The 24,933-nt window shown below is 46.5% G+C and overlaps 1 protein-coding gene across 1 annotated transcript in view; it reads right to left on the bottom strand.

Annotated features, from left to right (window-relative positions):
* PRKAR2B (protein kinase cAMP-dependent type II regulatory subunit beta) overlaps positions 1-24,933 on the bottom strand; it is a 131,168-nt gene that overhangs the window by 21,006 nt on the left and 85,229 nt on the right. Inside the window, exons 3-5 of the mRNA XM_002712035.6 lie at positions 23,060-23,112; positions 17,857-17,940; positions 590-696 (exon numbers count right to left, since the gene is read on the bottom strand). Of these exons, the coding sequence (XP_002712081.1) occupies positions 590-696; positions 17,857-17,940; positions 23,060-23,112 (244 nt within the window). The remainder of the gene's footprint in view (positions 1-589; positions 697-17,856; positions 17,941-23,059; positions 23,113-24,933) is intronic.

Genomic DNA, 24,933 nt, shown 5'->3' on the forward strand with positions numbered 1-24,933 from the left:
CACAGAGTTTTCAAAGACAGATATAATAATGCACAAGCAATTTCTGGAAGGATACATCCAGATGCACTATGGTGTATGGATGAGGCAGAAGCGTTGAGAAAAATGGCTTAACTCTTCACCTTAAGCCTGCCCTTCCTAAGAACTGTATTGTTTAAAATTATGCTTTATTTTCACAGTTAATAAAAAAAGAAGCTTCTTAAAAACATAACACATACAGAGTTACACTGTGAGTTAACATTCTAGCTGTTGCTGTATTAAGTTTCTGTTCTCTAATTAGTACCTACGACCACGGATGCTAGTACATACCATTCTCTCATAATTTAGCAACAATCAGATGTGCACACTGAGTGACTGAGATTTACAGGTTAAATTAACCAACATCCACCAACTCCTACCCAAACCAGGCCTCCTTCACGCTCTGCTGTGGTTTCACCGCATGCACTCACACAGCTTACAGAGCCTGGAATGCAGCAGAGGGTAAAGAGGGAACAGCGACTGCCACCCACCAACTTGGCAGCTGTCTTGGTAACTGCTCAGATTTTACACAAAAGGTTCCTTGACTGGCAGTCGTGAGGCCGGTGGGACTCACCTGTCGATGACGTAAAAGTTGTCCCCATCGTCGCCTTGGTCGATGACATGCTCCCCTTCCTTGACCAGTTTTTCAAACATGGCATCTAACACTTGAGACATCTGCTCCTGTTTTTTAAAAAGATAAGATATAATCTTCAAGTGTATGCAAAGCGCATCTTCGTAAGCAACCGTAATTACTTTTACGTTTCTGTGAACAAGCTCAGAGAAATGAAAACATCACCACTGCCATTAGTGTTGTCAAGAAGATGCACAGGGTGGTCCTCCTTACACATGCAAATGAGATGATGTTCCCACATTCAGTATCTGAATGAAGGTAATTACACTTAGTCTATTTCAGAATACCTGCAACTGTCACCACTTTAAAATTAAAAAATGAACTGCCAAACCATCAGATGCACTGAGAAATAAAATCTTTTTTTCCTAAAGACTTATTTTATTTATTTGAAAGGCAAGAGTTACAGAGAGAGAGAGAAAGAGATGGAGAGACAGTGAGAGAGATCTTCCACCCACTGGTTCACTCCCCAAATGGCCATGGCAGCCAAGGTTGGGCCAGGCTGAAGTCAGGAGCCAGGAACTCCATCCAGGTCTTCCATATGGATGGCAGAAACCCAAGTACTTGGGCCATAATGCACTGTCTCCCAGGTGCATTAACAGGAAGCTGGATTGGAAGTAGAGCAGGTGAGATTCTAACTGGCACTCCATGTGGGATGCCAATGGCACAGGCAGCAGTTTAACCAGCTGTGCCACAACACTGGCACTGTGACATATAATCTTAGTAAAAAACTTACTCAAAACTATTACTTTCAATGATGCCTGTTTGTAAAACTTCCCTATAATAGTTACCATGGGAATGTACCTAAATAAACTCAGGAAATTAAGACCCTAACCCCAATCCTTTTCATTGTGGTTTAGCAACAAAACCAAAACTGAACCCAAAGCGAAAGACAACCAAGCTAAAGCCACCGAGATAGGACCGTGGCAAATCCTTGCACCTGCTTTCTGCCCTGCACGTGGCCGCCACCTCGAGAGGGTGGGCAGGTCAGGAACACCAACACTACCACTGGGCCGTTTCCACCGGATGGAATCTTTGCCAGGAGAATACACCCCTGACGAGGCTTCCTGACGAACTCCAGCTTCTGCAAACCAACCAGGAAGGAGAGATCGCTCCCCGCCCGGGGCGGGTGGGTGTCTGGGACAGTGGCTCAGACACAGCTGGGAGTGCCTGCATGTCACGGTACAGAGCCCGGGTTCCAGCCGACCTCCACTTCCCACCCAGCTGCCTGCAAACGTGCACCCTGGAAGGCAGCAGGTGAGAGGGCTAAAGTACACGGGTCCCTGCCACCCACCTGGGAGGGAGACCTGGCTGGGGAGTTTCTGGCTCCTGGCTTTGGCCTGGATCAGCTGGGTACTGAACCAGAGGATGGAAGATCTTTCTCTCGTCTCTCTGCTTTTCAAAAACAGATAGACACATTTTTAAAAAGGAAATCTTCCCTCAGAATGAATGGAGGAACACTCTGAAGAGTACTGAACAGTAGAGGAGTAACAGAAAATCAAAAGGCTCAGAAGGTTCTTTGGTTCTGAGCGCTTGGTCAGGACACTGCCCAGGCCAAAGTCTATTATTTTTATAAACAAACTAAAGAGCTGGAGAAGACAGATGTCCCAGGGAGATGGGACGGAAGAGCAGGCGAGCATAGGCTGAGGTGCTCTGGATGGCAAGGCTGGCAGGTGACCTGTGAGTTCCCTCCCAAGACAACCCGGAAACTGCACACAGACTACCAAGATGGGCCTGCAACAGCACAGAGCTCGGGAAGGGACACCCAGAGCAGCACAGTGGGTCTGATGCGTGGGGGGACCATGGCTCCAGCTGGGCACATCTGGTTCTGTCAGGGCAGGCCTGGGACACAAGGCAGAAAACAAGACTCATTTGAAGTCCCACGGGGAACCAGTCGGAACCTTCCCTTCAAACCTCTCCACACTGAACATGGTACACAGGGCAGTCGACCCTGGCTACAACTCTTCCCAGTCCACATATGAGAGGGAACCTGAATGAACGAGATGGACTTCATCAGTCGTGGCAAAGGCCGCTGAGCTAGAACAAGGGTCCTCTCCTGCTGTGAACTCAGGGTTCCCCGAAGCAGCGGGCTCGCCATCAGCTCAAACCAAGCAGCACGCTGGCCAGCAGGCCTGCACTACCCACCCAGAGCCCTGGGATACAAAAGACTCAGGAAGAGTAGGGAACACGTAGGAAGTTCCATTTTGGGGGCAGTGCTGTGGTGGGTTAAGCTGCCACTTGCCATACTGGCATCCCATACGGACATCTGTTCAAGTACCAGCCACTCCACTTCCCATCCAGCTCTCTGCTAATGGCTCTCTCTCTCTCTCCAACGAATAAATAAATCATTCAAAAGAATTCTACTTTCTATTCAAGATGATATTATATCCATGAAACCAAAAGAGAAAAGAGCAAGTTTATAAAAAGGGCAAATCAGAGAAAAACGGGTAGCTCAGAGACAGTATTGACAGTTTTGTAACGCTAGAAGGTCACACCTGGGCTCTGGAGGCTGGGAAGCCCAGGGCTGCTAATCTGCCGAGAGCCTTTCTAGAGCAGCATCCCGGGGCAGGTGAGAAGGCAGGAGGTCACCCACTGCCTGTGTACAAGTGCTGGGCGCCACGCTCCTCCCTTCATCAGGAACCCACTCCTGGGATAACCAACCTGCCCTCAGCCCACTCTGGAGGGCCAGCCAATTCTTCGGAAACCAGCCATCTCTGAAAGGGCCCACCTCTCAACACTGCTGCACTGGGGACTACGTTTCTAGAACATTCAGACCCCACTAGAAACTAAGAACATGATGGCCAGACGCTTTCCCTTTAAAACAGACTTTGTGAGGCAGTTCTGGGGTGACAGGAACACTGAGCAGAGAGGATGGAGCGGCCAAATACTCCCTGCCCCACCCCCACCAACATCCCCCACCAGAGGGGCGCAACTGTTCCAATGGATGACAGGGACATCATTATCGTAACATTCTAAGGGTACATTCCAAGGGTCTTTTTGAATTCTAAGGGTCTGGAAAAGATATAATGACATGTGTTCACCATTGCCAAGATTTTTTTTAAAAGGCAAATGAAAGGATGAGAAATTGGGGGAAAAAAAAAACCCTCAAAGCTGATTTAAAAAATGAAAATGAAAGCAGTTCCAGAGAAAACAAGAGAGATAATAAATACAGGATGAACCTTTTAGATAGGACAAAACTTTCCAGACTGGAAGGGCACACTTGAGTATCTAGCACACTCTGTGGCCCAAACCCCATCACTAACATAAAGTATTTTATCTTTTCCATTTCATTTGAAAAGACAGAGAGACAGAGAGAGATCTTCCTTCTTCCATCTGCTGGTTCACTCCCCCTAATGCCTTCAACAGCTGGGGCTGGGCCAGGCAGAAGCTGGGAACTCCCATGTAAGTGCCAGGGACCCAAGCACTTCAACCACCACCTGCTGCTATTTCCTCTCAGCGCACACAATGGCAGGGAGCTGGACTGGAAGTGGAATAGCTGGCACTTGAACCAGGCACTCCAGTATGGGATGCAAGCATCCCAAGCAGTGTCTTAACCACTGCACCAAACACCTGTCCCTTACCTTTGTTTGCCTTTTTGTTATGCATTTTTAGAACTACAAAGCATCCAGAGAAGGGAAGGGGAGATGGCTCTTAAAAATATAAAAATGCACACCTTCTCGCAGAATGAAGAGAAACGCAGGTTAAAATTGAAGTGAGACACCACTTCGCAGATTCAAAAAGATCCGAAGGTTAGAGTAACAGACTGCACTGGAGATGGCGTGGGAAAGAGACTTCTGACAAGAGGGAAAGTGAGACGGATGCTACAGAAGCAATCAGGCAATACTTGATACAATTCCATACACCCATACCCTTCCGTCTCACTGCTCCCGTTCTCCAAAGTTCTCCTACAGACCTATGAAACCACATGTGCACCTGCATTTCCCACTGCATCGTCATAAAAGCAAGAGATGGGAAAACCGCCAGCATTCATCAGTGGGGCACTGGATCAAGGTCACGGTGTTATCTGCACAGGGATAGCCCTGCAGGAGGGAGGAAGCACGTGGGCATCTTCAGACCTTCCCAGGGAGTCCCCGACAGAGGGAGAACACTCAGAGATGGGCAGTCGGGCAATGTGTACACGGGCCACACGGGGAATACACAGTTGAGGAGACGCGATGGGTGAGGGCAGAGAAGACTATGAGTGAACACGCCAGCCAGCTGCTGCCACGCCAGTGATGCCACGCCAGCGGCTGCAGGTGCCAGCACTGGGACCACCGTCCAGGAGCTTCATGACATAAAGATCTAAGAATGACAGCTGCCTGGCGGATTCAGGGGCTGCCTTGCAAAGACGGAAGCTCCTTGTCCCTGGAGGACACTGCCCACCTGAAGCTGGAGAAGGGGCTCAGCTATTTCCACACGGTGTCCTGTGGAACCCTGGGATTCTGTGGAGGTGCTTCCGCGACTAAGTGTGTGAGCGGCTGAATTTCATTCCACCCGGAAGTGCATTTTTAGCCACTAAGCACTAAAATGAATGGGAATGGCCGTGCTCAGGTGGATCAGCTCCGTCATGTATGTAGAGCAGTCGTAGGCTCGAGTGAGATTCAGAGGAAGGAACAGAAGCACTCTGTCCGCCTACTGTCTCCACTCCTGCACGGCCTCCCCCACGATCCGCATCCCCACCACAGAGGCCCACTTGGTGCAATGGCTGGTCCTGACACGTGACCCCCAAAGGCCACATTTCTCATCAGGGTTCACGCTTGGAGCTACGCACAGGGAAGGCTTCCGTGACAATCATCATTCACCACCCCTACAGCACCACGTGCAGTAGCTTCACTGATGTATTCTGCTGCCTACCCTCCGCCTTCCCTCCCCCAATCCCTGGCTACCTCTGAGCCATTTACTGTCCCCGGAGTACTGCCCTTTCCAGAATGGCACAGAGCTGATATCACACTTTGTGTGAGCCTTTTCAGAATGGCTTCTTTTCTATGCATCGAAGGCGCCCATGTCTTTTTTTTTTTTTTTTTTTTTTTTTTTTTTTTGACAGGCAGAGTGGACAGTGAGAGAGAGAGAGACAGAGAGAAAGGTCTTCCTTTGCCGTTGATTCACCCTCCAATGGCCGCCGCGGCTGGCGCGCTGCGGCCAGCGCACCGCGCTGATCCGATGGCAGGAGCCAGGAGCCAGGTGCTTTTCCTGGTCTCCCATGGGGTGCAGGGCCCAAGCACCTGGGCCATCCTCCACTGCACTCCCGGGCCACAGCAGAGGGCTGGCCTGGAAGAGGGGCAACCGGGACAGAATCTGGCGCCCCAACCGGGACTAGAACCCGGTGTGCCGGCGCCGCTAGGCGGAGGATTAGCCTAGTGAGCCGCGGCGCCGGCCTGGCGCCCATGTCTTTTCATGGCTTCACAGCTTGTTTCTTTTTGGTGCTGAATAATACTTCAACTTCTGGATGAACCACCGTTTGTTTACCCATTTACCTACTGAAGACATTTTGGCTCCTTCCAAAACTCGGCGATTATAATCCAAGCTGTTACAAATATCTCGGGGCGGGATTCTGCATCAGTTTCTTTGGGGGAAATACCCAAGCGGCATGTCTGTTGGAGCACACGGTATTAAGAGCATGGCTAGCTTTGTAAGACTCAGCCAAGAGGTGCTCCAAAGGAGCTGTACCACCGCACAGCCCATCAGCCATGCACCAGAGTTCCTGGTGCTCCCCACCAGCATCCCTGCTGGCATTCGGTGCTGTCAGTGTTCCGGGCCTGGACCATTCCACTAGGTGAAGGGTGGTGCTTCACTGTTGTCCCTGACGGCCTATGACGGGGATGGTCTTTCCATGGGCAATTCTGCCATCTGTGTGGCCATTAGGATCTCCAGCCCATTTTAAAATCAGGTTGTTTATTGTCTTACTATTGAGTTTTAAGAGTTCTTTACATAGTTTAGTTAGCAGTCCTCCATCAGATTGGAATTCTGCAAATCTAGGGCTTGTCATTTCATTCTGTTCAGTGTCTTGCAGCACATGCATTGGCCATTTTAACAAAATCTAGCTTATCAGTTCTTTCTTTCATGGATTGTGCCTTTGGTGTCATATCTAAAAAGCTGTCCCCAAATCCAATGTCATCAAGATTTTCTCCTATTTTCTGGTAGCTTTATAGCTTAGCATCTTACATACAGGTCTGTGATCCATTCTGAGTTAATCTATGTGAGGGCATAAGCTCTGTATTGATTCATTTTTAAAAAATTATTTATTTTTATTTTGAAAAGCTGAGAGGGCAGGCAGTGAGAGATCTTTCATCTGCTGGTTCATTCCCTGAATACCTGCTGGGCCAGGCCAACACCAGGAGCCTGAAACTCAACCTATCACCTGCTTCCTCCCAGGGTGTGGATCAGCAGGAAGCTGGAACTGGATGAGGAGCTGGGACTTGAACCCAAGTACTCTGATACAGGATGTAAGTGTTCCAAGAAGCAACTTACCTACTGCATCAAACACCTGCCTCTAGATTCATTGTTTTGCCTGTGGAGGCCCAGTTGTTCCAGCACTACTTGTTGCAAGAACTCTTTGCTTCATTGTATTGCCTTTGCTCACCTCTACCAAGATCAGTCAGCTTGATCTATGTGAGGTTCGGGCTGTCTATTCTGCTCCATGGGTCAGTCTGTGCACTCCTGCCAAATCACACTATCTTCATTACTGTGCTTTATACTAAGTCTTGAAGTCGGTTAGCGTCAGACTTGGAATGCTGTTCTTCTCCTTCAATATTCTGTTGGCTACTCTGGGACTTCTGCTTCTCCATATATACTGTAGAACCAGGTTGCTGAAATCTATAATTCTGACAGGACTGCTGTGACTGTACAGATCAAGTTGGGAAGGACTGGCAACCTGACAACAATGAGTGTCTATCCAGGAACACGTGGAATGTGTCTCCATTCATTTAATTTCTTTAACCAAAGTTTTACAGTTTTTTTCATATAAATCTTATATACATCTTTGTTAGGTTTAAAACCAAGAATTTTATTTTTGGGGAGTGCTAACATAAATGATGCTGTATTTTTAATGTTAAATTCCACATGTTCATTGCTGACATACAGGCAAGTAATCGACTTTTCTACACTAATCTGGTATCCTGCAACCTTGCTATAATCACTTGTCAATTGCTTTACATTTTCTACTTAATAATGTCATCTGTGAATGACAATTATACTTCTTCCTTCTCCATCAGTGTGCTTTTATTTGCTTTTCTTATTACACTAACCAAGATTTCCAGTATGATGCTGAAAGCAATGGTAAAGAGGACTACATTTTTTTTATTGAGGTGAAATTCAAATAACATAAAATTAAGCATTTAAATTTTCATTTATTTGAGACACCAAGAGAGAGAAAATTCCTATCTGCTGGTTCAATTGTCAAATGCCCATAACAGTGAGAGTTGCACCAGACAGAAGCTGGAAGCCAGGAACTTGGAACCACAGTGTCCCATGTGGGGAGGGGGGCAGGGGTCCAAGTACTTGAGCCATCATTTACTGCCTCCCAGGCACATTAGCAGGGAGCAAGAATCAGAGTGGAGCTGGGACTAAAACCTTGGCATTCTGATCTGGAATGTGGGCATCTCAAGCAGCATCTTACCTGCTAGGCAAAATGCCCAAACCCCAAATTAACATTGTTAATGTGAACAATTCAGAGGCCTGAAGCTGTGCAACCACACACCATATCTAGCTCCAAACATTTTTCATCACCCAAAAGGAAACCATGTTCTCAATAAGACACCTGCCATTCTCTCAGCCCCTATCCCTTGGAAAACAATAACTTATTTTCTGTCTCTGTAGATTCATCTGTTCTGGACAGTTCATAAACATATGACATCATAAAATACGTAACCTTTTTAAGGTTCATTCCCATTGTGGCATATATCATACTTCATCTCCTTTTCAGGCTGAATAATACCCCCGATTCACTCCTGAAATGCCCTCAATGGCTGGGAATGTGATGGACCAAAGCCAGGAATAGGGAACTCAATTCATGTTCCTATATGGGTGGCAAGGACCCAAATACCTGAGCTATCACCACTCCTTCCCAGGGACTGAAGCTGAAGCCAAGAGCCAAAGCTGGGTATTGAACCATGGTACTCTCATGTGGGACATGGGCATCCTACCTGCATTGTAACTGCTAGGATAAACACTTGCCCCAGCTGCCCATTTTGATATTGGGTTTTTGTCATTTTGTTATTATTTATGTAAGTGAATATTGGAAGCTTATTAGATATATTATCTGCAAATATTTTCTCTTATTCCATGGATATCTTACTTTTTTTTTTTTTTTTTTTTTTTTGACAGGCAGAGTGGACAGTGAGAGAGAGAGAGAGAGCCAGAGAGAAAGGTCTTCCTTTGCCGTTGGTTCACCCTCCAATGGCCGCCGCTGCAGCCGGCGCACCGCACTGATCCGATGGCAGGAGCCAGGATCCAGGTGCTTTTCCTGGTCTCCCATGGGGTGCAGGGCCCAAGCACCTGGGCCATCCTCCACTGCACTCCCTGGCCATAGCAGAGAGCTGGCCTGGAAGAGGGGCAACCGGGACAGAATCCGGCGCCCCAACCGGGACTAGAACCCGGTGTGCCGGCGCCGCAAGGTGGAGGATTAGCCTATTGAGCCACGGCGCCGGCCTGGATATCTTACTTTTAAAAATTTTATTACTCCTACTTCAGGTATCTAAGAATCCACTGCTAAATCCAAAGTTACGAAGATGATGTCGGTGTTTCTTCTAGGAATGTTATGGTTTTAGTGCTTATATTTTAGGTTTTAATCTACTTTGGTTAATTCTTTTATAGGGAGTGAGGTATGAGTCCAGCTTTGCTCTCTGTTATGCATAAGACAGCGAACTCCAGTGCATTCTCATGCTTAGCTTTATCATATGCAAACCACTAAAAACTCTTATTAATGAAATAATACGGGTAAAAAATAATTTTGAAAAAGAATACCAGCCAGCGCTGTGGCTCAATAGGCTAATCTTCCGCCTTGCGGTGCCTGCACACTGGGTTCTAGTCCTGGTCAGGGCACCGGATTCTGTCCCAGTTGCCCCTCTTCCAGCCCAGCTCTCTGCTGTGGCCAGGGAGTGCAGTGGAGGATGGCCCAGGTCCTTGGGCCCTGCACCCGCATGGGAGACCAGGAGAAGCACCTGGCTCCTGGCTTCGGATCAGCACGGTGCGCTGGCCGCAACATGCCAGCTGCAGCGGCCTTTGGAGGGTGAACCAACGGTAAAGGAAGACCTTTCTCTCTGTTTCTCTCTCACTGTCCACTCTGCCTGTTAAATAAAAAAAAAAAAAAAAAAAAAAAAAAAAAAAAAAAAAAAAAAAAGGAAAAGGAAAAGAATATGGAATCTCCATCGGCAAAGACAATATCTAATAGAGAATCTATATCCACTATCTCCATGCAATCTGCTGCATTGTTAAGTAGAAAATGAAAAGGGCAAGGAACAGTCTCAATGTTATTTCCACCAAAGATTTCAAAAGAGGGGCCAGCATCGTGGCACAGTGGGGTAAGCTGCTGTCTGTAATGCTGGGACCCATTTTAGCACTGGTTCAAGTCTCAGCTGCTCTCCTTCCCATCCAGGAAGATGACCCAGGTGCTTGGGCCCCTGCTACTCACATGGGAGACCAGGTTGGAGTTCCTGGCTTCTGGTCCGGCCCAGCCCCCACAGCTGCAGTCCTTTACGGAGTGAACCAGTGGAGGGAAGATCTCTCTCTCTCTGTGTCCCTCTCCCTGTCTTTACGCTTTCAAATAAAATAATTTTATTTTCTTTGAATAAAATAAAATAAAATTTTAAAAGAATATAGTGGCATATGCATTACATAAGCAGGAAAGCTGCACACAATGGAGCTTGAAGAACTCGGCTCCCAAGAGGCAGGGCTGCTGGGGAGGCGGCCACGGAAGGGAGGCTTCCTTTCATTGACAGCTCATTGTCCTTTCCACAGATTGTGTGTGTGTGGTGTTTTGATCTGAATGTTTCAATTAGTTAGAAAACCAGATTCTCTTTATGTGGAGAACATAATGTTGTTATCTTCATGGTGGGGTGAGACCGACACTGGAAGAATGATGAGGATAAGTCTGCAGGAAGGGCTTTAATCCCCTCCTTGGGCCTGGATGTGGGCCCCGGCCCCTGCCTGTGAGATGGCAGCCAGGGCTGAAGACCGTGCCAATGTGGCAGCAAGAGAGAGCTTCCTTGATGTGGTGCTAATTGGCCCCTTAAATGCAAGTGGATCCATCAGCCCAGGTACCATATGGCTGCCCATCAACAGCCCGAGGGTTGATGAGAAGCTTCACCAACATCGTATGCAGCTTGCTTTTTATATTTCAATTCTTTCAGGGCAGGTGGAGGAGGAAGATCAGCTCTGTTGACTAATTCAGAAGCTAAATGCCAACCAGGGAGAACGATGAAACAAATTGCTACAGTCAATTTCTTGGTTATGTTGGAATTAGCTGCCTTTTAAAATATTAGAAAGCTGAACAATTTATACTTGGCTATATGAAAAAGTAATTCCTGATAAAATACAGAAAAATTATTTTTTTAGAATGTCGCTATGTGACAGGTGTCTGTTCTAGTCAATCAAAAATATAATTTCCCCCAAATTATGTACAGAGTGAGAAGAACTTAGGAAATATTCAGTATGCAGAGGCTTACCACGATGACTGACAACTACTGTAGGAAATCCACATGTAATTCCCCCACAGAATGCAAATGGAAGACTGGGCTCAGTTAAGGGCTGTGACTCACTTAAGAACGAACAATTTACTCTGCATTAATGAAACAGCCTATCATATAGCATAGGGGAATTATTTCAGTTAGCTTCAAATTAGAAATATTTCAGAAGGAAAATGGCCTACTGAGTCAGGCATTAAAATATTCATGAAAAGAATAGCTTCAAAGAAATTAATAACTACAAATGCGGTGCTCAACATACAGCACACTCCAAACAGGGGAAGGGGAAGTGTCCCGAGGTCTAGGAAGTGCTGGTTTTCCAGCTAAACGATGACTTCAGGAAGCTCAAATGAGAGCAGCAGACATGACGCCAAGCTCACTCTTCTTGCTAATCAGCAATTACTGCTTCCCCTCCCCCTGCATGTTTCTCACTTCAGAAGGTACCACCTTCAAGTCATTGCAGCTAGCGACCAGGCGTTGTCCCATACTCTCCCCTTCAGGTCCTTACTCAATCAACCACTAAGTACGAAGTCCAGTCAAGCCCCAGTGTCAGGTGAAATCACTCCTTTCTGCGCATCCCTCTCCCCGCCCTGTGGTCCACGCCCATTTCCTTTCTCTGGATCACGGCTTCTTCACTGAGCTCCATCCTTTGGTTCTTGGCCACTCCCTTTGCCCCATGCCCCCTCTCACTCTACCCTCTGCCATCAAAGGGAACTTAAACAAATGTGACTGTTGCATTCTCTGCTTAAAGCTGTTCAGAGTGCCCTCTGCATCCAGGATGTGTCCAACGCAATGGTGTGGCATTTAAGAATGGTCCTTCCTGACACATAGCACCAGGGGGCTTCCACCATGGGCTCCAGGGACAAAGCTTGCTGCACTTGTCATCAACTCGCGATTTCCTAGTGATTTTCTAAGGTGCAGCTCAGTAGCCTCCCTAGCCCTCTGCATTCTCAGGGTAGGCTAAGAGACATCCACCCTCCCATAGTGGTCTGACCACATCACAGCATTTATCACATTCTACTTGTGGAAAATGGAATTAAATGCTTGTTTTGGTGTTAAAAGCTTTAAAATCCACACATGAAGGGGGTCTTTGAGAATTTTGTGGAAAATGAATATTGTGATCAAAACTGCGTGGATTTCAAACATTTTTTGGCACTCAAATAAACTCACCACTTAATGTCATTTTTCAGTGGGCTTTGAGAAACAGAAAATACTCATAAATGTGTGCTTGTATCCATCATCAAATTACAAGTTCCAGGGGTGCGCATTGTGGTGCAGCAGGTTAAACTGTCATTTGGGATGCCACAGCATGTATCAGAGTGCCTGGTTGGAAATCCTGTCTCCACTTCCAATCCAGCTTCCTGCTAATGCACACAAAGGCTCAAGTGCTCTGGTTCCTGACACCCACGAGGAAGACCCAGATGGAGTTCCTGGCTCTGGGCTTTAGCCTGGCCTAACCCTGACTGCTGCAGACATTTGAAGAGTTGCAGACATCTGAAGAGTGAACCAGAGGATGGAAGATCTCGATCTCTTTCCCTTTCTGTCTCTCCCTCTCTCTCCCCATATCACTCTGTCTTTTACATAATAAAAATTAATAATAAACATTTAAACTATAAGCTTAAAGGACAAGAACCACATCCAAATATCTTCATGGAGTCCAGCACCTTATACGAGGGGTCTTCAAAAACTTCATGGAAAATGCTCACTATGAAAAGACAATGTATGGATTTCAAATTTTTTTTTGCACCGAAACAAACATCCTTTAAAAAAAATTTTTTTATTTCTTGATTGCTTTGAGAGGCAGAGAGACAGGGAGAGCTCCCATCTGCTGGTTCACTCTCCAGGCCTCCCATGTAGGTGACTGAAACCCAATCACTTGAAGCAATAATTTATGTTTTCATTTCATTTTTCCACAAAAAATTTTGAAGTGATCTCATATGAACCTTGGAACACATCAGTAGCTGAGGCACTGAACTATAAGGAGCTGCACAAAAGGCAGATTATATGGGCTGACTACGCAATTCAATTACAATACATTTGGGTTACTGTAAAAAATATACATCATAAAAATTAAAAGGCTGCTTAAAATGTGAACTCAGTCTAAAATATTCAATCTGCTATGTCTGGGGCTAAATTCTAATTCCAGGTGGTCATCAACTTTTTCTTATTTATATCATACATCATCTTTAAAAAGGATCTGAGATAGGAGAGGAATAAATCAAGCTAGTTTGAGATCACGTTCAATGACAGTTCTTTGTAGGGTAGGCATTTGGTGCTGAAGCTGGGATGCCTCTCGGGAGGCCACTCACATCTTAAATCAGGGTTCATACCTGGGTTCAAGTCTGACTCCACACCCCATCCTAGCTTTCCACTAACGCTTACCCTGTTGGGTAGGAGGTGATGGCGAAGTAGTTGGGACCCTGCCACACAAGCAGCAGACTCAGCCTGAGTTCCTGCTCCCAGCTTTAGCTTGGCCCAGTCCCAGCTGTTCGTGGGCATCTGGGGGTGAACCACCACATGGGAGATCTCTGTTTTCCTCTTTCAAATAAGTAAAAGAATTTCTTACAGTGAGCTTTCAGAAACTTTATAAATATTTCCATCTTTCCTACAAAACATTCAATAATGATAATTTATCAGCTGGCTTCTTCTTTTTCCCCTTGAAAAGTAGATTTTAAAATATATAAGACCGTCAGCAAAGCAGTAAAACAAGTCTTGAAAAAATTCCTATGTCTACAAAAGTAGTAACTTTAATTAAGCAAAGGTACTCCTTGACAAATTACATTAGCAAAACAATTTTTAAAAAATGTATTTATTTCAAATGCAAAGTTACGGAGTGGGGCGGAGGTGGGGAGGGACACATCTTCCATCCACTGACTCACTTCCCAAATGGCTTCAAGGCCACAGCTGGGCCTGGTAGACACCAGGAACTTCATCCAGGTCTCCCACGTGGGTGCAGGGGCCCAAGCTCTTGGGCCATTCTCTGCTGTTTTTCCCAGGCCATGAGCCAGGAGCTGGATTGGAAGTGAAGCAGCTGGGACTTGAACCAGTGCCCATATAGAATGATGGATTACAAGCAACAGCTTTTACTCAATGTGCCACAATGCCAGTGCCACAAAACAAGCTTTTAAAATAGTTTTAAAGGCAATCGAAACATTTCACAATGCTTTTAAGAGGATTTCGAGTTGAAACAGCAAGGGAAATCAATTTGGAGGACGGAATAGAAAAGCAGCACACTAGGAAAGCCTAACCAGCAATTATTTCATGCAGGCCTGCTTATCACTCAGTGTACAGACATCAGAAATCACTGCTCAGTATGGAGAGGAACTAGACATTCAGTTCATTGGAAAGGACATGAACAAAGTAACACATGGCAGCACCGAAACACTGCACTTGAACATTTCCACATCTAGCTCCGGTGCTTGGTGCTCAAGGTACGCTGAGCACCCACAGGACCTGGGTGCTCGTGAGAAATGCCAGCCACGAGCTGGTTTCACTCCAGATCTACTGAACCACCCTACGGAAGCTGCCCTTGAACAAGATCCCCTGCAACACGCGGGCACTTCAGAGCTCGGGCGGCACCGTACTGGTGGCCTCTGACATCCTCCCATGGGAGGCTCTAGTTGAAAAACAGAGATCGAAGCCTATTCCTAAGCCTAGATTGGTCCTTATGTTTGAGAACACCTGATCCACAGACTGGCTGCACTGCCAATTCAGGATATGGGACCAGGTCTTTGCTTCCTTGGCAGGGGCCACCACTGCGGGTACAGCGATGGTGCTCAGTAAACCTGAGTGGGATGAACCGAGTCCATGAGCACAGACATATCAGATGTGGCCACTCTGAACAACTGGAGTCACACAGCAGAGTGTAAGTTCAAGCGTCTGGGGTCACTTAAATACCATTATTCTGTTACAAATAAAAAATATATCTTGGGGCTGGCACTATGGTACAGGGGGTTAAGCCACACTGCCTGCAGCACCTGCAGCCCATACAGATGCCAGTTTGAGTCCCAGCTGCTCCACTTTCAATCTAGCTCCCTGCTAATGTGTTTGGGAGGACACCGGAAGACAGCCCAAGTGATTGGGCCCCTGCACCCATGTGGGAATCCCAGAAGAAGCTCCTGGCTCCTGGCTTTGGCCTGGCCCAGCCCTGGCCATTGTGGCCACCAGGGGAATAAATCAGCAGATAGAAGATTCTCTCTCTCTCTCTCTCTCTCCCTCCCACCCTCCCTCTGTGCCTTTGCTTCTTCCTCCAACTCTGACTTTCAAATAAATAAATACATCTTTAAAAATACATCTAAAAATATTATTTACAATTAAATATGCACAGCCGAATAAATACAAAAGGATAACTCAAAGCATCCTTGTTCTAGTCTTGTGCTTTCTTTCAGAGTACCACGTGTGTGTTGCGAGCCTTGAGAGGTGTAGCCAGCCAAAGAGCGACATCATTTGGGAACTGCACAGCTCCTGCCCTCCCGAGACTGTAAGGGCCAGGTGCATGGCCAGTGCAGGACTGTCGCAGTCAGCCATCTGCATTCAGCAGCAAGGCACGCTGGTCATGCGTGGTCCTAACAGCTTGGGTTTCCTGCTAAGGACCCTAGGAAGGTGAATCAAATCATTTATTTCCCTGGCTTTTCTTTCTTTCCAAATTTATTTGCTTTTAGTTTTCTAGGAACTATAAACTTGAGCTACTTTCCATATTCTCAGGGGCTCTGGGTAGACAGACAAAGCTTGATGATTTCAGAGCAGACATAGGCCAAGAGACTGTGGCACTGGGGCTGGTGCTGTGGAGCAGTTAAAGCCCCAGCCTGCAGTGCCGGCATCCCATTTGGCACCGGTATGAAACCTGGCTGCTCCACTTCCAATCCAGCTCCTTGCTAATGTACCTGGGAGGGCAGCAGAGGATGGCCCAAGTCCTTGGGCCCCTGTACCCATGTGGGAGACCCAGAGGAAGCTCCTGGCTCCTAATTGGCTCAGCTCTGGCCATTGTAGCCATTTGGGGAGTGAACCAGCAGATGAAAGATCTCTCTCTGTGTGTCTCTCTCTCTTTCTGCCCCTCTGTAACTCTGCCTTTCAAACAAATAAAATAAATATTTAAAATGAGAGAGAGAGAGAGAGAGAGAGAGACCGTGGCATTGAGTATGTTGAGTCCAGGCAAGTGATATGTATATACACATCCAAATATGAAGAGAGGCTGGCGCTGTGGTGTAGAGGACTGACACTCTGCCTGTGGTTCCAGCATCTCATATGGGTGCTGGTTTATGTCCCAGCCACACCTCTTCCGACTCAACTCTCTGCTATGGCCTGGGAAAGTAGTAGAAGATGGCCTGAGTGCTTGAGCTCCTGCATCCATGTGGGAGACCCAGAAGTTGCTCCTGGTTCCTGGCTTTGGATCGGCCCAGCTCTGGCCGTCGCAGCCATCTGCAGAGTGAACCAGTGGATGGAAGACCTTTCTCTCTGTGTCTGTAGCTCTACCTCTCAAATTAAAAAAAAAAAAAAGAAATTGAAGAGAAAATGTATTTCTTTAGATTTCAAACACTATAACAGAGTAAAGCAAAAATAAAAACCTGTTGTAAAGTTCTAAAAAAGAGAGACCTCCAAAGTCACAAATGTAATTCCTGCCAGCAGAGGACATAGCAGAAATGGTATTAGAGACAAAGGGGACTTAAACAACGTTTCAGGGTGTGAACATGAACTAGGACGGAAGAACTGGTATAGTGCAGCCTCTTCATCTTTCTAAAGACATCTCAAAGACAGCGGGTCTTGATGTAATGCTGTCGCCTCGAGGGCATCAATCTGCACACTACAAGATGTGAATATGACCAAAAAGAAAGAGGCATGTTGAGGGAATTACAGGAGTCGACTGTGCTTTCACATGTGGAAGTAGGCAGCTGGGGTGCTTTCCTGAGTGACCACACAGTGGGGACCACACGTAACCCGTGGCCAAGGAGGCAGAATGCTTAGGTCAGGGTGCGAGGCGTGATCTGAACAGCACGTTTACTCAGACTGAGAGTAGGTAACTCTGGAAATACCCAAACCAAAACCCTTACAGAGAACGACCCTCTCCTACCTCGAAGATGAGCAAGATGTTACAGTTGGTTTGTGTAATCCTAGGGCTTACAAACATCCAAGCATAATCACTAGCACCGGCTGCTGAGCCAGGCCATCCGCCCAGAGCCCTGAATGCCCCCAGTCCTGTGTATCCCTGCGTTCTTTATGAACACAACCTCCAATGCTTCTCTACCTGGACCATGTCCCAGGGCTGGGTCTGTAGCGAGTGACCATGAGGGATGAGATTGTATCTTCCCCCAGACAAAAAGCCCAGCTTATACCTTGTTCCAAGAGCAGTGCCCCCACCAAATGCAACACTCCCCACCAGCAACACAGCCCACTGCGTGTGCAGGCAGCCATGCTAGAGCCTCGGCCATCACCCCAGGGTGATGTCAGCTAGCTCGTGACCAGGGTAAAAGTGAAGACCCCGCACGTTCTCACATTGCTCCCCAACAACACCATTTCCATGGTCACGATTTCTCTTACCGGATCCAGGTTCTTAAACAGCAGGATGTCTTTGCAAGCCTCTTGCAATCTATTTCTTTGATCATCAGTTTTGGGATGTATGATCTAAAAGGACCGCAAAGGTAAAAAAACAAAGCCATTAGTCAAATATCATCTCACTCAGAGGGATAAATATCTCCTAAGCAAATATCAGTAGGAATCCTCCAAGGCGCTGCTAGTGCTCAAGCTTGCATTAGGTCAGTGTCAAGATTCACTGTTAGCCACTAAGTAGGGCAGGGGGGTGGAACACACTCATCCATACTGCACCTGAGTGATTTTCAAAACAGTGGTTTCCCCCAGGTGAGCAAGTTCATGGCGCAGAGCTCTGTGGCTGGCTATAACACTCTCACCCTCCCGCAGGTGGGGATGTGCACAAAAGGCTACAGCAGCCAATCAAGACACTGCTTGCTTCTTTTTCTACTGAGCTCAATGCTCTCAGGATGCAGCTCTTCGCTCTGAAACTTCATACAGTGTCTAAGAAGAAGTAAATTCTTAACTGTCCACCTCATTAGACGCCAAACACATTTTCATGCACACTGTCAACTGTCCCCTCCCTCAGCCTGTACGTGACTTTCAGAAGGGAGCAAGCCCATGCCACTTCAAGACAGGGAGGAACAGGGAGAATGAACCCCAGGGGTGCTGGCACTGTCGATGGAGAATGAACTGCAGGGAAAATAAAGCTCTCCACTCTCACTGTACTTTTCCTCAGGGGAGTGGAGACCAGCTGGAATGGCCTCTGCACGTGGGCCCTACCAATGCTCTGGAGCCTGTTTCGACTAACAGAAAACTCAGTTCACATGCACCAAAAGGCCCACTCTTTTGCAAGCATCGGCTGTTTGTAACTGCAAAATGAGTTAGATACAAGAAACACAGGAGAGGTTTCTTGGTGACCAACAAGGCACTTTTACCTATTCTAGTGTCACCCAAGGTGCAAGTGTGGGAGTTGACGAGCAGGTGCCTCACCTCCTCAATCAGCCAGCCCCAGGCAGCAGCGGGTTTGGTACCCACCACCGTATCATAACTCATAATGAGAAATTTAAATCAGTATTCCACGCCCCATCAGATGACTAGAACTGAATGAAAATCACAAGCCTGAGAAGCCCTGAGAACCAGGACAGCAGGTGTGACCTACAGCTAGGTGTCAGTTACGGATCCCAAGTGACTGGCAGCAAGTGGAAGACGTCACCATACTTCCTCCTCCAAGCGTCAAGAACACGTCAGCCTTTGCTTATTACTGTCTGCCCAGCAGTCACCTCTAAGTGGATTCTGAGACAACGAACAGATGGAAACAGAAAATGCAGATCCTGTTTCCACTACTTTACGGCTACGCAAGACACCTGGAACATGCACACACTAAGTGACACCAACCAAAACGTACTTCTTCCCACTTCAAGTGAGGAACACAATACACCAAACAACACAGCAAGTTACTCGTCACGTCACAAAACCCATCTAGAACCGGAGCAACCCTGAATGCCTGCCTGCTCAGGGCCTCTGTCCTCCTCGCAAAGGGTGGGGGCACCACGCCTCCAGGGTGCACCTGCTTCATTTCCGCTGTCAACTGAAACACTTCTGATGAAACCTTTACCGCGAGCAGAGCCAGGCATCTCCCTCTTTCCCCTCCCTGCTGCTACCTACCATCAATTAACCCTTTTAAACTGTTTTTGCCTTAGTCCTGCCCCCCAGTGCTACTGGCTGCAGATCTCCCAGTTCCCTTGTTCCTTTTCCCATGGATCAGCTCGGGCCACAGTGCGCTGCAGCCTGTGGCATAATTCAGGCCCCAACCCTCCCCCAGCCCGGGGTCTCCCGGAGGCGGCCTCACCCTGCCTCTCCATGGACTGAAGGTCTGTGTTGTCCGGATCCCTACTCTGCTGCACCATCCCTCCAGAACTCCCATTTTGGTGTTCATCACTGGCTTGCTTTCTGCTGGTTGCCTGTGCCTGCTGCTAGAATATAAGCTCCAGAAGAGCAGGCACTCAGCCAGGCTGCTCACTGCTGGATACGAGACACTAGGCCAGATATGCAGAAAATGCTCCCAAACAGAACAAAACCAAACCCCTGGGGAGCCACAGGACACAGAGGCATTCTGCTCTTACACTGACTGGCTTTTCACACCCAGCTTTGGCAAGCTGGGTGGACACAACCCCCAAGTGAAGGCATCCCAGCCAGATTTGAATCTATCTGAAACTCTTGGAAACTGGAAACCTGAACACAGAGACAATGGCAAAAAAAAAAAAAAAAGAAGAAAGAAGGAAGGAAAGAAGGAAAAGAAGGAAAGAAGGAAAAGAAGGAAAGAAGGAAAAGAAGGAAAGAAGGAAAAGAAGGAAAGAAGGAAAGAAGGAAAAGAAGGAAAGAAGGAAAAGAAGGAAAGAAAGAAAAGAAGGAAAGAAAGAAAAGAAGGAAAGAAAGAAAAGAAAGAAAGAAAGAAATTGGTATGGAGTCCGCGCTGTGGCATAGCGGGTGAAGCCACCTGCAGCACCAGCAAACCATATGGGAGTACTGGTTTGAGTCTCAGCTGCTTCGCTTCTAATCCAGTGCCCTACTGGTGAACCTGGGAACGCAGAAGACGGGCCATGTACTCGGGCCTCTGCCACACACATGGCAGACCCAGATGGGGTCCTTGGCTCCTGGCTTTGGACTGGCCCAGCTCAGCTTTGTGGCCATTTGGGTGATAAAAGATCTTTCCCTCTCTCCCTCTCATACACACACACACACACACAGAGATACACAGATTATCTATCTATCTATCTATCTATCTATTAATCTATATATCTAACGAGAGAGCCCCTCTATCTCTGCCACGTAAACAAATGAAACAAATCTTTAAAAAATCAAGAGTAATTGGTACCTAGGTCCCCCTAAAAACAAGCCTCCTAAGTTTTGCATCCATGCTGCTGCCTCCCAGAGCTGGCCTGGCTCCTGCCTGCCAGCCACAGCTTGGCCTATGAACTCTTTCTGGAATTCTATCAGAACTCCCTCTGTTCAACAGTCTGTCACCAGAATTTTCTTTTTCTTATTTATTTCAATGTAATTAGCTTCTTCTATGCAGCCAAATGAATCTTAACTGAGGGCAGCCTCTTCAACAAAACTATCAGAAATTAGTTTAGAGTGAATCAATCGGCTTTTGGGTGCTGGTTCATGTCTGGCTATTCCACTTCCGATCCAGCTCCCTGCTATGGCCTGGGAAAGCAGTGGAAGATGGCCCAAGTGCTTGGGCCCTGCACCCACGTGGGAGACCCAGATGAACTCCTGGATACTGGCTTTTGCTGAGTTCAGCCCTGGCCATTGCAGACTTCTGGAGAGTGAACCAGCAGATGGAAGATCTCTTTCCATGCAAAATAAATAAATAAATAAATAAATATTGAAAGAAAGAAAAAAAGGGGAATGGGCCAAAAATTCTGCCTGATCTGACGGGTGAAGTGGTGGCCAAAATTCCTCTCCAGATCTCACTGGTTTTGAGCGGTGAGTTACTACACTGTACTTTCAAACAGTATCAGTAAATGCTCTGGGACATAGAGTTTCACCATTTAAAGCAACTCATCGCATCTGTATCAGGGACTAAATTTTATCACAGACAGGTATGCACAAATCTGAAGGGGGTGTGGCCCTCAGATGTCACTCATGACTCTTTCTGTCAGTGCACAAAGACCCAGCGACCAAGGCGGGGTTTTCGTGGTCTGCGTCACAGGTCAGTGAACATGTCTGGAGCTAAGGTGGTGCAATCTCCAAGCTAAGATCCTTCAGTAACTTAAGTCCTGGTCCTGAGAAGCCACACTGGCCACTGAGAGGCTCCCTGGGGACAGAGTAAGTGGGCTGTCAGGATCTCCTGTGACCAGAGGCTCGCGCTGTTACTACCACCGGTTTTACAGGCGTTTCAGGAAAACTCAATGATGTGATGCCTTCAGGACACAGCTTCTGCTTTTCCACAATAACCTCCACCTTCCTGAGGCTCTGCTTCCCCATACACCTCCACTTTATTGAGGGATTTTTCAGAGGCCCTTGTTTAGGCTTTTTTTTTTTTTTTAACTAATTTTTTTTTAACTTGCTTGAAATGCAGAGTTACAGAGAGAGGAAGAGAGACAGAGAGAGAGATCTTCCATCCATTGGTTACTCCCCAAATGGCTGCAACAGCCAGGGCTGGGTCAGGCCAAAGCCAGGAGCTTATTCTGGGTCTCCCACGTGGGTACAGGGGCCCCAGTACTTGGGTCATCCTCAGCTGCTTTCCCAGGTACATTAGTAAGGAGCTGGATGCAAAGTGGAGCAGCAGGTATGGCCAACTCTTATTCTGTTTACTTTTTCCTGAATAAGTAACAGGGGGATTAAGCTAAAGAACACAGCTGAAAGACTCCTACGAGACACGTGGGACAAATCCTTAGAAAAACACTGGGCCTCTGACAATCAGCAGCTGAGCAAACCAGCAAGGGCCACAGAGTTTAAAAAGCACTAACTAACTGCTATCAGGACGTCATTTTTTGGTGAGTTTTATTCTTTTGTCATTTTATAGTGAGTTTCTGTTTCAGAGGGAGGCTCTGCTGTGACACAGGAAAAGTAATTTGAGGTTTTCCCCAGTATTTTTCTTCACTAGAAACACACAGGGGTGGGGTATGTCCAGCCGGCAGGCATATGAGGTCTATGACATTGCAACTCCAGGCGGGACTCAAAATCTCAAAAGATCTACACCAGGCTACTTCTTAAACTGATTGTTTTGTATGGACCTGCGAATGATGTTGTAAGTATCCAAGTGGCCCTTGGCAGAAAAAAGGCTCCCCAGCTCTGTAAGAAAAATAACATTATCACTGAAAACTGCAAAGATTTTCCATCACCAGCACGTATTTGGCCAAAGAAATAAAACTACAGCTTCAGTGAGCACATCCAAGAGGTCCTCAAAGAGTCCACAGAAAATGCATGTTATGAAAAACCACGCAGGGATTTCAAAACTTTCTGCACCAAAATAAACTTACCTTTCAAGTCCACTTTTCCACGAACCATCTTTCCTTTTATCCAAAGAGAAATACTCGTAACAAAAATAATTCTACACTAGGCTGTCAAAGGCACGACGAAGAAAAGAAACAGGCAAAATAATTTCATTATGTCTGCTGTCAGCCCACTAACATCCTTTCTATGATTTTCCTTCAATCACATGAGAGTTTCGATTTACAATGAATTCATTCAGTAAATGACCTACCCTGGACTCGGCATCATCCTCTTCCTCATCAGGATTGTAAGCTTCCGCACATACTACAAACACAAAAATAGACATTTTAAAGATTATTTCATTCAAAAAACCCCACATTACAATAAACACATCTTTAGAAAGGAACAACAAAGAGTACCATGGTACACAAAGCCCAGGGCAGGCAGTCTGCCCCTACAACCAGTTCCAACTTGGAACCTGCAAGGAATTTCCTAAAACAAAGCTGTACTTTAGGATACTGTCAACTGCTCTTTGCTTTCTCCCCTTTCAGAGACACAGAGTGTAAACGCTTTTGTCGTCTTTGCAAAGTAGAGAAATACCAAAGAACAGCAGCATAAAAACAGTCTAAGGTTGCCACACATGATCAAGTTATCCTCATATAGATTATGGAGAACTTAATCTGTGTTTCCCCAGTATTTTTCTTCACTAGAAACACAGGGGTGGGGTATGTCCAACAGGCAGGCATACGAGGTCTATGACATTGCAACTCCAGGCGGGACTCAAAATCTCAAAAAATCTACACCAGGCTACTTTTTAAACTGATCGTTTTGTATGTTGCCACACATGATCAAGTTATCCTCATAGATTATGGAGAACTTGATCTGTGCAGAGCAAACATTAGCAACATTCTGCCTATTCCTGTCTTCACTCTGCGTTGAGTTTCCATTGCTCGTTCAATTTGTTTAAAATCTGCTTTTTTCGGTTAGCACTGTAGGAACATCACATGCCACTGGAAACATTTTGTAAATATTGATTTTAAGGACTGAAGATTATTTGTCACAGGCTATAATTAACTACTTCCCTAATGCCAAACATTTAGCTGGATTTTATTAAAACAGCTTCACGGTAAGCATCTTCCTACATAAACATTTGTCCACATTTCAGATTATGCCGCAGGCATTATCACTGAATGTTATTCTGTAGGGCTGGAAGGTATGAGAATTTTCAGGCATATTTACACCAAATTTCTTTCCAGAGGAATCGCAGGCAGCATCCGTTGTTCTACGTAAAAAATGCTCCTCTAGTTGTAGAATGGAATTGAAGTTGTTTAAAATCTTTGCCAATTTAAAAGAGGAAAGGATTTAGATTTTTTTTAATTACTAAACTTGAATAATTTTTCAAATGCTTCTTGGCTGATTATAACACTTCATTTGTCTTTACCTGTGGGGGAACTCTAGGTTTCCTTTTTGATTTAATCCAGTTCCACAGTATCACTTTATCTGTTACGTTCTCATCATGGTCTTATCCAGTTTGCTTTCTTTTTAGTTTTTATTTATTTGAAAGGCAGAGACAGAGATCTTCCATCCACCGACTCACTTCCCAAACACCTGCAACAGCTGGGGCCGGGCCAGGCTGACGCCAGGAACCTGGAACTCCACCTGAGTTTCCCATCTGGTTGGCAGGGGCCCCATCAATCACGGAGCCACCACCTGCTGACCCCCAGGGTGCACACCAGCAGGAAACTGGAACCGGAAGCAGGCAGGGACTGAATCCCAGGCACTCAGGTGATATGAGCGCAAGTTGAGTCCTAACCACCGTGCCAAACACCTGCCCCCATTCAATCTGCTTTTAAACCGTAATTACAAAGTTTTCTGCACGCCATGCATGTGCGTTGATGTGTGACACAGAGACACCTACCAGGGCAGAAAATTCCTCAGTGTGATTTCAACTCAACCTTAAGGGTCACAAAGGCACCTCTCCCTTTGAACCTGGAAACCCCCCTCTTAGTATCTGCAAATCTGAAGATGTGTTACTTCTCTTCTTTCAATTTCTTAAAGGAAGATCTTCTCACTTCTACTCTCTTGCCCATAATGGAGTTTATTCTGGCACTGATATGGAAAGTTCCAGAACAAAAAATAGGCAAA

Source organism: Oryctolagus cuniculus, chromosome 3 (assembly GCF_051225735.1).
Source record: "Oryctolagus cuniculus isolate XC-2025 breed Fujian yellow rabbit chromosome 3, ASM5122573v1, whole genome shotgun sequence".
In the NCBI taxonomy this organism is placed as follows: domain Eukaryota; kingdom Metazoa; phylum Chordata; class Mammalia; order Lagomorpha; family Leporidae; genus Oryctolagus; species Oryctolagus cuniculus.